The sequence below is a fragment of the Poeciliopsis prolifica genome, unplaced genomic scaffold, assembly GCF_027474105.1.
Source record: "Poeciliopsis prolifica strain line A6 unplaced genomic scaffold, Auburn_PproV2 SCAFFOLD002, whole genome shotgun sequence".
Taxonomy (NCBI): domain Eukaryota; kingdom Metazoa; phylum Chordata; class Actinopteri; order Cyprinodontiformes; family Poeciliidae; genus Poeciliopsis; species Poeciliopsis prolifica.
The window spans coordinates 6,389,750-6,405,456 of NW_026562377.1; the positions used below are offsets into that span (position 1 = coordinate 6,389,750).

Here is a 15,707-nt window from a genome sequence, read left to right on the forward strand (position 1 = left end):
TTGGTTTAATATAGCTTTGGTGATGATAATCTGTGCTAGTCTGTTAAATTGGATTTGAGGGGAAAAAAAATTAAGATGTTGACTTTTATGATATGTCATGATAGGATTTCATTCTTTTTTTCCCCATGTCTCAAATTGAGATTCAATGTTTAATAAAAAAGCACACCAAAAAAAGGAAGCACTAAGTTGGTGAGAATTCAGCTGACAGTTGCAGAAAAGTGATCATGTTTCGTTTTGGATTAGTGAACTCAGGTATCATTGCAATACACAATATCCACCCAAGATGAAAGCGGTTTATTGTAAAGCCTGGACCTCAAATTTTAAGTTAGGATTTGTCCAGTGAGGAGGAGGAAGTCAGGAGAAGATTGATATAGAGACATTATCTTCGATACATAGCAAACTGGCACCATACTTGGAGATTGAGGTGTTCTGTGGTGATTCTGGGCTTAGTTAATTTACACTTAAGTAGCACATCACCACTTGAGACAAAATTAAAGTTTAAAATGCAGAAATGAATTTTTCTCTGTTGAATGAACTTCGTTTTTTTTTTTTTTTTTTTTACAGAACACAGTTTTCACCCTAAAACATTTTGTGTTCTGTTTATAATAAATACTGTACAACTCAGACAGAGCTTTAAGCAAATTTTATATTGCAATAGTCACAATATTGGTCATAACTTAAACAAGGAATAATGCATCAAATGTTTTTCTTATCAGAACAATCTTAGTTGTTTTTTTTAGAACTGTAGCTTAGGAACTATCTATTTCCTAAGCTCTGAGCTGTGATGACTTCATGGAAGAAGAGATAAATGGTTCTATTCAAATCATTTTGAGCATCCTCCCAAACATGCTAACAAGATGATCAGTCAGAGGTAGTCAGTCTGAGGTAGCAACAACTTTTAGCCTGGTTTGATCTAGTCAAATTTACTTGTATAGCTCATTTTAAATTTATTTGAGATTTCAGAGTAATTGAACATATTAGCATAATCTAAAAGTCCTACTTGTTCGAACTCATCCCAGATTTTTAAAGTTGGTTTTTCATTGGCTAGTATTATAACTAGGACTGATCTTGAATGTATGAAATTCAATGTATTTTTTGGGTTGAATTGAAATAATGTAACTCTGTGTTTACGGTTGATGTATTTACTTTGTAAAGGTCCTTCAGATGACTGTTGTGGTGAATTGGTGCTGTACACATAAATTAGTCTAACTGAATTTGATTTAACTTATTTGAAAGAAAATAGCAGAATTATTTTTTTACATGTACTTTACCTTTTCAACTATGTTCTAAAGTTCATCACTCTAATTTTTAGATTGCATTTATTTGCACGGTGAGAAAAAAAAGCATGACTTTGTTAAAGAATGAGTCCCAGTTACATTCTAGTTTCATTGGGCCAGTGTCAGTTTAATACTATGAAAGATGAATGACAAAAGATGAAAATGTGTTTCTCCCGCCTATTAAGAAAATCAGCCTCTTTACTGACATGATATGAGGACTGGTATGTGGACATGTAGACTTCCCTGGTCCTTTAAACCTTAATTTTATGGTCAAGGCCAAATCCAAGCACAGCCAAGAGTACAAGCCGACTGTCTGTGCTGTCATTTCAGCTTTCATTCTTGATATTTACATGTCAACAGCGATGCCCTCAGGCTACGTCTCGCCACTTGAGGCTGCTCCTAGTTTGCCTAACATCAAACAATTACTGTAAAGACGAAGGCGTTTACACGCGTGTGGCACCCCTACTGGCTCCTAATTTGGGCTCTGGCCTACTTTTTTAGGACGGAAAAAAAAATAGGTCAATCTTGATGCCTCTGTAAGTGTCCAGACCTTTTACCGTTGCAGATCTCTTAAATCAGTCTCTGTTTGCATATCTGCATAAAGACACATTTATAAATCCTTCTCCTTCCAGTAATAATTAATGTCTCAACTGGACAGCTTTTTTTTTGTTAGACATTTCTTTTTGTATTAATTCCTTAAGAGAAATGTAGCTAAAGTGTTGACGTTTAGGACTCCAGTCAGTCTGGGATCACTTAAGTTAAACTGTTTGTGTTCAGCTGTTGGAAATTAAAAGGTTTGAATTACTTTGCACTGTTCTTTGAACAACCACAAATCCACCAGTGTTGGAGCTTCAAATTTTCATTGCAGATTTTAGTGTGAATTTCCATGTACAAAGTTATTAAGACAGGTTTAGTTATTAACTGATGTTCTAATATAAGGCACAAATATTTAGTAATATTTCATAAATTATGGTTCTTATGAGGCTTGTTTATAGTATTAAAAAAAGATAGGAGCTTTAGTGTGTTTAAGTTAATTACATTGATTTAGATGTGTTAAAAATTTAAATTCAATTTATCACTTTTATCTATTTATATATTTTTACATGCTGAAGTCCTGGGCTGGAGTCTTTTATATTGTATTCATTCATGGTCAAGAAAGAAAAACGTTCTAATCCCGTATCACAATGTGACTGTTTTATTATCTGATACATGAACTTCGATGAAGGTTATTTACCTTCATTGAATCATTTAACAGGATGAATCGTTCCTGCCTTCCACAATCTGGAGCAGGGAATTCAAAACATCCACCACATTCAGTCTTTTATTTGGAATTGCCATTCCGATTGTGGTTTTTCTTAATCATCAAGTGTTCTCTTGTAAGTTTGACAAGTATCTGATCAAGTCACAACCTGAAGCTCTCTGTTAGGAAGTAATTTTATCTCTCCTTGATCACTTTCGCAATTAGAAACACATCTGCTGTGTTTGTGGTGGAACAAAAGATGACTCCAACCACCTGTAAAATGTGGAAAGAATTCTCCATTGAGTGAAAAACTATAGCAATAATCAATAATCACAATTTTTTTTTTATCTAAGATGAACTTTTCAATTACCTTTGTCTTTTCCGAGTTAGCTTGGAGCTTTGCTATCGTTTCATGGTCCTCTGGCTTACAGAGGCAGGGTTCTGTCGGCCGTTTTACTTTTACCGCCAGGTGGAAACACTTGAATATATTGCCTCTCATTTCCTTCATCTTTTAAAATATTCCAGATTAGATTTACACAGCTTGAGTACTGTGTGGCCATTTTTAAAGCTATTTTTTCTTTAAGGCAGTAGATTCCTCTTACATTTATAGCTCACTTACTTGTGTTTTTATGTGTTCACAATAAATTGTCCGACTCCGGGTTCCTGTGTTCTTTCAACGTCTGCATTTTTGTGTTCTTCAGATTTAGCATTTGCACAGTGTTTCCACGAACTCAGAGCAAAGTTGGAGTTTGTGCTGTGCTAGATGGCATAATTTTGCACTGCAAGTTGTTTCACACTGAAAAACTGGCTTTTCAAGATTTCTCCCTGTCAAAAGTTTGATCAGAGTATGCTTAAATAGTTTCTGGTTTTCCCTTTGGTTTTAGATTTACATTAAGCTGAACAAGCCAAATTTTCTCAAAAACCCCCAGCATGTTTACTTCCCTTGAAGTGTAGTTCGTCAAAAGTTGACATGCGGTAGTTTTTGCTAAATTACATGGAGGAGTGGATCATTCTTGTGTGTGCAAAGCTGCATTTTGGTGATGTTTTGCCAGTGTTTTTCTGTCAGTGCGCAGTCCATCAGTCCTGCAGCATGCTGAGGCCCCTGTGTATATGTTTGAGTTTAGGTAGTGTTGTACGCTTTTAACAGATCCAGGTATGTTGCCTTCCCTGTGGAAGGACTGGCTGACTGAGAGCTGTCTGTCTGTCAGCCTTTGCATGTGAACTTCAAATCGCAGCTCGGCAGCACCGAGCATGTAGCCGCCAAAGGCAAGGCTTTACAGTGTCATCAGCGCCACGCGGCTGCCTCTGGGTGCTGTGCCATGTGACATTAACTGAGATCGATTCCCTCTACACCTCAAGGAGCTTCTGTGCTGCACACGGCGTTTTTGCTTAAAAACAGTCGTCTAACAAAGACCGCAGCAGCAGCTTTTAGAAAATTACCAAGCAAACCCTTGAAATGTTCTGTGATAGACAAACACTAAAGGTGCAAAATGGTTTATAATCTTAATTAAATGGAATCCAGCTTTGTTCAACATTTATTTAGCTGTTCTGTGAGGACAGTGTGAGGTTTGTTAGGACTCATTAGTGAAGGAAAACTAAAACACAATGTGGTGAAGAATATAGATTATCAATTGATCCAGTATTAATATCTGTATTGGTCTTGAGTTTTCTATAGGGCAGTAAAGATTTATTATTTATTTTACATGTTCTTAGAATTTTTAATTGCACTTTGAACCATTTGTTGCAGGTTTTTTTTTATACATTGTTTTTTTCAGATTCTCTGTTATTTGTTAGATCTTCAATCAGGCACCCCTGATCTTTTTAGGAAAACTCCAACTTTAGCAACACATAGCCGATGTGCAAGAAGAGCAGCAATCTTTGTAGCTCTGGAGGCGCTGAACCACTGCTCAGCTGGGTGAATCTCTTGAGATGACAAATGTGGATCATTCTCTCCAGAAACATGGTCTTCAAGAGTAATAAGATAAAAACAAATTCTGAAAGAAAGCCAAACGATGTCTTACTTGCAGTGTCATCTAGAGGACAAAGCAAGCATGTGGAAGAGACTCCTCTGATCAGATCAAAGTACGTACAAACTCTTGTGTGGGTTGGAAAACCTGCACTGCAGTAGGTGCACTAGGGCTGAAACAATTAATTACAATGAATCAATTATCAAAATAATTGTCAACTAACCTAAAGTACTCTAAAAATGGTGGTGGCAGCGTTATGCAGTGGGAATTCTTATCTTCAGCAGGGAGAGTAAAGTTGGACTGAGTGAAGATATTTGGAGCTAATGGAGAAAAATCATGGAAGATGCCTCCGAGAGACTGAGGCAGGACAGAAAATCCACCCACAGCTTCAGTGGACTAAATAACGCATGGATATTAAAGCATATTCATCTGTCAGAATGTCCTAGTCCAAGTCCAGACATAAATACTTTTGAGAATTTGTGTCAAGACTTAAAAATGCATGTACAAAGCAACTCTCCATTCAATGTTAGTGAAATGATGAAATTTTACGAAGAAGGGAGTGAAATGTAAGCCTCGAGATGAACAAAGCAGTTATAGAGGTTCTCTAAGACAACTAGCAAAATTTGATTCTACAAAGTATTTACTTGGGGGTTCTAAATACCATGTATTATGCACATAAAAAAAACCCCCTTTGTTTATTAATGTAGTCACACCAGCCCTCTCCTTCACTTTGCCTTTGACTGAGTTCATAGAACTGTTATTTGTCTTTATTTTCATAGATGTTTTGATGAAAGCAGATGGTTGGAACATATGCAGAGACATATGCATTTACATAAAGACATGTTTCAGCCAACTAGCAGCACCCAGCAATGAAATCACTGCGTTTACTCGGTGGCACTCTGGCCAAAACGACGTGGTTCGTTCCTCTGTCACGTGTTCGTAAATAAACACTGATATGACCTGCAAAAAAATGCTTTAATGTTCAAGGCCTGAAACACTACAGAGTAAAGTCAACGGACTCCACCCGTGGAGATGCCGTTTTAGTTTATGTTCCTGTTTAAAGCAGGACCCTTCCTCTTAACAAACACGCTGTGTGGTGGCTGTGTTGAAGATGCAGTCATGCGACGCTGGTGTTTGACATAATGTTGGACCAGTATGGAATCTGACTGGGAATATCAACGCTGATACGTGGTGATACAGAGAGGCTGTCACAAAGGTTGCATCCATATGCTGTGCCACTCATTCGTGAAGCTGTGAAATTGGGTTGCATCCCAACTAGCCCGGAGACAGTATTGCTTTCACTCCTCTCATTCTGTCTCTCTCACTCTCTCTCTCTCTCCACCTCTTCTCCACCCCCTCTCTCTCTCTTTCTCTCAGCTCATCCCACTGAAGCATTTTTCTCACATTGCTGGGGAAGACGGAACAACTAATGTGGCATTAATAGGGTCACATCATCTCCATGCAGCTCGGTCTTTCTTCCCCTTCCAACTGAGACTGTTGTTTATCTTTTTCAGATGTATCTGTAGAGATGGCTTGGAAATCCCTCAGGCCAGCATCTCTCACATGTGAAGGCTGCCAGTTGGGTTTTTTGGCTGGCAGCTCAGACTCTACCTTAGAGGTTGTTTTTTTCTCTTTGTTTATTCAAATTTTTAAGCATTTGGAAGCAAATCTCATCACTCCTGTGAAAATGGAGACCTATTTACAGATGTTCTCTAGATCAGCTTTGTGATGCATTTGATGGTGCTTATCTAAAAAAAAAAAAAGAAAAGATTTTAGAGTGTTAGATATAACTAAAACGGAAAATAAAATAAAATAAATATGATAAATGACTTGAATCCAGGTATGTTTTCCAGAAAACTGGGTTTTTCTCTCACTTTGCAGTCCTTACTTTAACAACACAGTGTGACCAATCAAGATTAGTAAACTTAAGGAGCATGTCATAGTTTTAAGATGTGTCTGAAAACATTCAAAATCAGCATGAAGTGTAATGCCATTTGCAGTACGAGACATGATAGGCAAATTGAAAAACCAGTTTTAAACGTCCCTGAGTGTGTTTTTCTTTCTGCTGGCTTTTGAAAGATGCCAGTTAATCTGCTTACGCCTTTAATTGTGAGCGGAGGGGCCGGGCCCCCTCCCGGCCAGAATAAGACTGCTGATCCAGAAGTAAAACGATGACCACCGCACTTATTCCTCCCTTTAGGTTGTTCAACCCCCCTTAGTTTTCTTTAGCTGCCCCTCGTCTCCGCCTCCTCCAGCGTTGCCGCCATCAGAGGGAAGAAAGCTTCTTCTTCTGACAATAGACATTTTTTGCCATATGTTGGCTTGACATCTTCATCAGGTTCACAGCAGGTTACCTTAGTTAACTTTCACTCCACTGCCTGATGGGATTTTCTCCTCCCGATTCTCCAGTCGGCCCTGGCTCAAAGTCTAGACGGCCTCCGAGGCACAGTCCCTTTAGCCCCCTGTCCACAATGGCCGTATTGTGGACGCTTAGTAGTGCTAGCTTCCTCCAGTTTTAGCAAACAGGCTAGTGCTAAAACAATGCTTTTGTCCAGGGGCATATGAGGGGGCCTAATCCACTACATACTGTGAAATAAGTCTCTGCCTGAGATGAGAGCGAGCGAGAGAAAGTGAGTGAATGAAATCTTTGCCAAGGAGGTTAGAGTGCAGCAGTTTAACCCCTGGCCACGAAAGAAGGAGTAGAAGAGGCAAAGGGAGAGGGAAGAAAAGAGGAACAAGAAGAGGCAGGCGCTACATCCCTTCATCTCTGCAACACGGATGGAGGAGAGGGGCTGCCGGTGGCTTTCTCAGCTTCTCTTCTCACCAGAAGAGCTGCTGTTCGCCATATGGGATTTGGCCTCCCTTAACAAACAGGCCTCCTATTCACTCACATTCAGTCGTCAATGGAGAAAAAAGTGCATTTTTATGCCTTTACAACACTGCATGGCCATGAGGGCTCCAAGTCTGTGTTTGATTCACATAGTATAGAGAATTATAAACCAAAAGCTTTCATCTAAATGTGTATTCACACTGGATTTAGAGTTGGCTCTTTTTGTGCTTCACTGAAGTCCCAGTTTTAAAGTGCCTCTGTTACTGCTAAGGTGATCATATAGAAGTACAGAGCACAAATCTGCCTCTGGTCCGTGGGCGTATTCCACGTTCATCATATGCTTATTCCAGTTGTTTGAAAAGGATATTTTTATCCAGCACTGTGTCAGTCAAAGTTAGTAGGCATGTTTTTTTCCTCTCTCTTTCAGTGACAAAATGACTTCAAGTTGAATAACTCTCTGTGCAGCGCTGGGCAGTGTGAGGTTTCTGACACACTGGTAAAATGTGCCAACTTTTTCCTCCAGCCAGCAGCATTAGGAATGACATCCTCTGCCAGCAGCTTCTTTCTACCCTACTTGAAAATCCCAAGAAGCACAGATTTATGCCAAGACGAACATGCCAAAGTTTCTCATTTAGAGGCAGCAGACAAAGATTTGTGGGTAAAATTAAAGAAATGGAGGTAAAGCAGAAAGTTTATTTTATCTCTAATCTTAGAGTTGATATAAGATCAGAGATGAGTGAGATGGGTTGCACTTAGAGATTCACCAATAAGATTTATTGTAACCAATAGCAATTTTTAAAACTTTATAATATAACATGCAACATTTAAAGTATTTTATCTAACCTCAGTGTAATTTTATTGAGTGACATTGAAGAATAACAATACAAATTTAGGTGTTCTGAAATATAAATGAAAAGTTTAGACGTCACCTGGTGGGCGGGTCCGTCAGTCACTGCTCTCACAGCAGAGCAGAAGGGGAAGCTGATTTTCACATGTTTGCGGAAGGAGACGAGATCGATGGATAAGATTGGTTTCTAAAGCAAATTATCCAAAATTAAGGAAATTATTGCCAGTTGATTGATCTGTGCACTCCTGCTCCTAACAGTCCTTTGTGATATGATTATTTCACATTGATGTTGATATTAATTTGATGCATTTCTAGAAAATATTTAGATTTTTAAAAATCTTTCCAGTATTTATCCTTTTGATTGCTAATTAGCGAAAGGAGATAAATAATTGTAAGCTGATTGGTTGATTTTAGAACCATTGTCTGTTTAACATGTTGCAAATCTAATTGTTTTGTAGCTTTCACATATTATTTCTAATTACCGGCTGATCCTCCCGCCTCCGGCTTTTAATGACAGGCGTGTTAAAAGTAGCCAAAACATTGATTTTTGAACCATATCAACCACCCAGGCCCCCTCCGCCCCTCTTCCCTCACTAGTATCTGTGTCATGGCTCAGGGCTGCCGGATTGTTGCCCCCACTGTGGCTTGGGGAGGTCAGCCATGCTTGAAGCCCTCAGGGATCAATGGACAAGTCACTGTACTGTAAATACTCACTCCTGAGCTTGCTATCCATCTGTAAACACATATCTACTCATGCAGTACACATTTTCACACACGCTGCACTCAGGCACCAGCGGTCACTTCTTGAGCTTTTTCGTCACATTGGCCCCACCTCGATTTTCCTGGGTGTGAATGCAGGAATCTAACTCTCAATAGGTGATTTCAATTCAATTCTCACCCATTGGATTTGTTTACGCTACATTGGGGTGATATATTCTATAGGTTGTTTTCATTCTGTCAGTCTTGCTGCCACTAGTGTCACATAAAATTGACTGTTCTTATGCGGCATCCAACAACTCTTTATAGCTTGTGTCAGCTGTAGAAAATCCAATAAAAACACATCCAGCCTTTTTTTTGTTTTTGGCATTGATAGAGGTGACAGAGAATTTTTTCTAAATAAATGTATAATGCAAGTAGGTCTTAGTGTGAACGATGGATGTGTGCACAAGCAGCTGCAAAGAGGGATAACAATGTGCGAAAAAGAACAAGAACCTTGTTAGAAATGTATCAGTTCAATTCTGCTGTGCTTATGTTGTTCAAGGAAAGACTTTCGAAAAATGCAGCTTTTTTGTAGAATTCATATTTACATTAACTGTACATATTTATTTTTGACGACACAAGCCTGCATTTGTTCTCCAAAACTTCTGCTTTTCCAGTTTCCAAAGTAAATCTCTGTGCAAAGCTTTTAACAGACTAAATTAGGCATTTTCAGAGTTTGTGATGTGATGGATTTTACCTTTTGAGCAGAAGAAACAGCTGACGTGGACATTTTAAAATTGTGATAGCTAAATATTGAAGATCTGTCAGGGTAACGTGTGTCCCTCGGCATAGCAGCAGGGATCTCTTCACCTCTGTAACCTTCAACTTTCAGCTTTAACCCCTTCAGCGTCCTTTTTACATCCACCATTCGCCCAACATCTTCAATGGGAGGGGTGAATGAAGTGTGAAAAATAGAGAAGGAGCCAGGATGCAAACCGGAATATGACAGACATTAGAAGGTAATAAGAGGGGAAAGAGTTGTGTTGTAGAATATCTTGGGTAAGAATGGCTGAGTGATGCTTATCATTTGAGGAGATGAAGACCTGAAATGAAGCAGAAATATGTTTTAACTGAGAAAAATGGAGGGAGAAGATGGTGACAAATAGCGTGGAATGCAGAAGAAAAATGATTAGCAGTTGAAAAAAGAGAAATAAGCTCCTGAAAGAACCTGGAATGAATCTGATGAAAAGGCGATAAGTATTTACATGTTCAAGTTAAAGCTTTTTGTTAGAGCTGTAACTCCTGATATACACCCAGAAGTTATGTCAAGGCATTTCAAAGGTGGAGTTATTCCATCTAAAAATTATCAGAAAGAAAATAGTTGAAAGAACAAAGTTTAGAAACTTGGTTGATGTAATGTAGGCAGTGCATGTGTCAGACGCTTGATTGCTTTGGTATAAATCTCTGAAGAGTTTCCTGAAAGGTTCTCAGCAATCAGCTTAGCATGTTTCTAATACTGTATTTATTCTGTTTTGTGCCAGCTTCATAATCAATTTCAAATGTGTTTTTCAATTGCATAATTTAAATGTGAAGGTCTGGATTAAGCTCCACATGATGAAGTGGGTTGCCTCACAGAGTCTGTCAGTTTGTCCATCTGTCTGTTTTTTCTCTATCCATCCTTCTGGAACCATGATTGTTAAAAAATATGAGTTGGGTTAGAGAGAGACACTATTTTAGAGCCATGTTTGCTCAGTTTTGTGGTACCTTTTTTCACAACTTCATTTTGTGTTCAGTCATGTTCTACACATTGGTGTCCATCATTTAAGCTGTTAACACGGTTAAAAGCAATAAGAAACAGGAATATAATTATAGTGGTTCTTGTTGGTGGGACCCCCACACAACTTTGAGTGCTGAAAGTAGCCACTCTACACAACAAACCTCCATGTTCCCATGTCTTCTCAGGCTCTTTCTCGTCTCCAGACTTCTTGTCCCTCTTCATGTCTGTCATTCATCTCCAGCAAGCGTCTCTATTCTCTCACCCACTAAATCACCATAAAATAGCCCTGACTGTGCCAGATCATAGGGTAGAAAGAAAGGGGGTAGTCATAGTTGGATTGCTGAGCTTTGAGGTCTGGTGTTCTTTTTATTTATTTTTTTACTGGGCTGCTCTTTTCAGGATGAGACCCATGAAATTATCCAATAGGATTACGTAAGGCACCACGGGTTCTGCTGCCGCGCCGTCGTGTACGCTGCCATTGTGTTTCTGATTCTCACAGCCATGAAGCCTCTCCTAACACTGTGTGATTACATGTTGGCTTTTCATTTGATTTCTACTACTGCTTTTTATTCACCGTTGTTTAAGACTAATGTTTCTTTTAAAATTTCTTCTCATTCACTCATTCAGTTTTCTTTGAGCAGAGACGTAGACGTGTTTATTTTTACTCTGTAGTCCATCTGCCAGAGTGAACTTGGCACGCAAAAGCTGGTCTGCTTCAACCGATGCTGTTCCTGCCAGGGTCACGAGATGAACTCAGAGCTGTGGAAGCCATGTTTACCAGATAACCCCATGTTCAGACTATAGCTGGGCGCCCGCCTGCTCTCGAACACATGGCACAAACTGGTTCTATGGTGTGAAAACTCAAACACAAGTTAATATGACGGTGAAACTGCAAATTCGCTCCTTTGTTCCTTTCTCAAGTTTTTGCCTAACTTTGTTGTACTGAAACTGATTTAAGCCTAGTCATTTTTCTTTCCCAACTTTAGTAAAGTATGACGTATAAGACATTAAAATATGTACATATTTTAAACGCTGTTAATGCTGCCGTCAAGTCAGTAATTTATAGATATTAGGAGTAAATCTAACCTTATGACATGCACACCTGTTGTAAAACAGGATTTCCTGTTATTTTATAGTAAAAACATTATTAGAGTTGACTTTTTCATCTGGCTTCAGTATCTTATAATTTAAGTTATTTAGTGCAGCTAGTTGTACCATAATGTAATCTTTGTTTATATATTCTACTGAATGTAGACCATAACAGTTGACATTTCTAAATCCATTTTAAGCTTCATTTTAATGAATGGAATGGAATTAGAGAGCAGTGTAGCTTGCCTTTATTTTAATCAGCCTTCCTGTTATCTACAAAAAGTTCTGCTCTCTTTAGTTGTGTAGCAGCAGGAATGAAAAAATACTGTTTCCTAAGGTATAATTTTTGAGCTTCCGACCGGCTGGTTTTAGTGATCTTTCATTTTCTGATTCCTTTTTTTTGCTCTTTGCCACCATTTAAATTAAGGACATTTTGTAAATTTAGTTCCTTTGACTAGTCTCAGCCTTATTTGTTCAAAACAGTAATAAATTCCCACTGAGTCTCACCCACTCACTCAGATGATATGTGCAAATATCCAGAAATGTCTATTTTCACCTGATCAGCTCCTACTGTTCACTCAAAACATTTGAATAATAATGTTTAACAAAACCAGCTAAGCTTTTGCATCGAACAAAACAGTTATTATAAGTAGGTAATTTACTTGATCTGCAAATCCAATGATAATCCTGTTTAATCTCTCATTTATGTTTTTCTATTGTTTACTGAAAATAGAAATCAGAACCCTTTTATAGTAATCGACCTTTTGGTTTAAGATTTACATCCCAGCAAAACAGCAAAGCTTGCATCAATGTAGGAATAATTAAGCAAATAAACCAGAGTGTGTTATTGTGACTTTGTTAAACGTGCATGATTCGGTGTATAATATCAGCTATCATATCTACACTGAGGATATAGATTTGCATATTTACAACACAGTCAGCCTAGATACTCTCTTGTCTTTCAGTGTGCGCTGCTCCATGTGAGTGTGTGTGCATGTCAGCATATGAGTGTGTGTGTGCACAGGCTCGCAGCAGCCACCCTTGCCCCCACCCCTCTCATTAATATGTATGTGATCTGAGGCAGCTAGCGTAGACGGTGTGTTTCTCACCCGCTGATTAATGCTGTCTGTCAATTACCTCTAGATCCAACCGTGCTGTGGAGCTTCCCCCAGGACCACACAGACCAGGTTGGAACACACTCTGCTTTTCTTTTTCCACTCTCTCCAAATCGCTCACTCGTTCAGTGTTACAGACAACCTCTACCGCCAACACCACCACCACCGTCATCTCCTCCTCCTCCTCTGCCGTCTCTCTTCCTTTTTCCTCACGCCCGAGCTCACCCTGCCTTCCTGTGGTAACCTCCCCCAGCACCTATCACCACCACCGCTCTCCTTCAGGTGCTTCCTCTCCTTCTCCTTTTCCTCCTCCTCCTCATCCCCACCATCCTTTTCTGCCTGACTGTACGTCTGTGGTTGGTAATGAAAAGCAGTGAGCAGGTCTTCAATAAATGGTGAATCTGTAATTATTATGCATCCGTGACAGGAATGCACACCTCTATTTTCTCCCCCTTTTCTCTTTCTCTCTCCATCTTTTTTTTTTCTTTTTGCCTTTCTCGTCATTCTCCTTTTGTCTGTATTTAGTTTCAGTATAAAATACATTGTCGTCTTTACAAAACAGTTTAAGGTAAGTATTTTCAACTTTGTGCTGCAAATTAAATATTATAAAAAATGTATGTAAATGATTTTATTTTCTGAAATTGTTCATTGTTTTTGTGAACCAGACATGGATCAGAGATTTTCTTCATTCATTTTAGCCAATTTATATTTTTCTTAAGGAACTGTTTCATTAAATGTATACAAAATTATAAAAAGTGTTAAATTCATGTATATAAAATTAAGATCTCTTAAACTGGATGGAAACAGTAAGTTGGCCTTTGACTTGTTAACTACTGTTAAAATGTAACCATACCTTTTTCTACAAGATAATTTGAAAATAGTGAGTGTGACAAAGTTAATATTTGAGAAGAAAAGTTCTAATTTACTGTTCAGTTAGAACGTTAAGCCATTTGTTCAATTATTGAACCTTAGAGCTGCGTTTTAGTCGTCTTTCAGTGATGATTGCTTGTTTTTCTGCTCCCTTTGACATGAAACTAAAACTAAAAATGCTTTAGATGGTAACAACTTCCTCAGTCTTATTACCCACATTCACTGAATGTGTGTGTGAGGGCGCAGGGAGGGGGGGACGTTACATGATGAGGCTCATAATCTTAATATTTAAAATTATATAAAAAAGTTTGGCTGACATTTTATGCTTTTGATTCTTTGTTGTCCAAACATTCACTGACTGGCTTGATGTATCATAGTAATCTCTTAAGCCATAAAAGATACAAATGAATCAAGTTTAATTTATACGTACCATATATTTGTAATAGTCATGATCTTTGATTTAGTTATGTAGAAATAAGTCAAGAAAGAATGATGCATAATCCTGGGATTTTCTTTTAGCGCTGTTTCGTTTCAATATTTACCTCTGTTACCTCCTGTCACTTCATTTAGCTGAACTTAACATTGTTGAACATGAACTCAGCATCATTATATTATAAACAACTAAATAGGACCCAGGAACTAAATTATCCTTCATGCCAGTCACAGATTTTAGCAGCTGTCTCGAGGGGACGGTAAGCGCTCTTGATTTGATAGAATTTTATTTGAAAGGCCTGCTCTTTCCCCCCAAGAAAAATATTCTGCCTCAGCAGGGTGTCTGTTTTATTTTCCCTGTCTGAATTCACCTCCAGAGCAAAACACTTTAGATCCAAGTTGATCAGAATGATCTCACATGCTTTAATACAGGAGTATATTAGTATAACTGTGTAAGCAGCGCATGAGGTTGAATCAATCTCCTCTGCTTTATCAGCATGTGACAAGTCCTGATCTGTAGTTTGTGGGAGAATTTCAGTATTTTCACAGGTGATAAAATAGTGTAGCATATTACATTCATAATATCTACATCCTAAACCAATACTATAAATACCATTATAGTATTAGTAAGAAAACTGCAATGTGTGCATATCCTTGGACCAATGCTTTTTTAAACCATGTATTTCAGTGTTTAGTCTACAGCATCTTTCACTATAATAAATCTTTCACTGTCAATATTGTCTCACTTTTACTCTATAAAGCTGTGGATTATGAAGGTCTTTCCAGTTTACACACACTGAATCAGATTTAATTCTGAATTCTGGCTAAGGCAATTCCCATCATCACTTTTCCTTTTTTTTTTGTTTATTTGGATGCAAGCATTAACAATTTATGACACCTGTAGAAATACCTAAATTCAGGCAGAAGAAAAGTGACTAAAGTGTAAGGAGCCCCCTTTCAGCCAGCTGACTGGCAGTCCAGAGGTAAAGTTTTGGGGAGAGGCAGTGCAGGTTTTCCCTTATGCACCACACTGCTGTGTGAAAATCTGTCATCATGTTAAAAGGACTTTGAACTCTTTGAGTATTGTATCAGTAAGGATCACATGCTTAATCTCTATGGGTTTCATCTAAGTGCAACAAATGGCAAAAGAAAACCAAACCAAGCAGGTTTTTATTCGACTGAAAGTGGCCAGAGAACAGAAATTGAAGTATTTGACAAGTGACTAGAAATAAATGTGCAAGGTAACGTAAACAGGTTCAAAAAACACCCACTGTAGTTTACACAGCAGTCTGGCACTTAGGTTTAAACAGCTCTACTGCTTCTCTGATCCACTTTGAGGAATAAACAGACTTGTAGAAAGATGCTTCAGGCAATTTATATCTGCCCCACAAGAACCAAGGCATGCTATCAGAATAAGACATAAAGAAAAGAAAACGGTATGAGATTTATACATATCTGAATCTAAGAAAGATGTTTGTGTTTACGTGAGCCTCATCCGTCTTGTATCTCAAACATCCCCACTTCTCTTTCAGTCAGTTATTTGTGTGCATAAGATGGTCCTTAA

General features: G+C 38.3%; 1 protein-coding gene across 3 annotated transcripts in view; it reads left to right on the plus strand.

Annotated features, from left to right (window-relative positions):
• dennd1b (DENN/MADD domain containing 1B) overlaps positions 1-15,707 on the plus strand; it is a 131,356-nt gene that overhangs the window by 11,710 nt on the left and 103,939 nt on the right. For all 3 annotated transcript variants that reach the window (XM_055020310.1, XM_055020314.1, XM_055020322.1), the window contains exon 3: positions 12,870-12,913. In XM_055020310.1, coding sequence (XP_054876285.1) covers positions 12,870-12,913 — 44 coding nt within the window. The remainder of the gene's footprint in view (positions 1-12,869; positions 12,914-15,707) is intronic.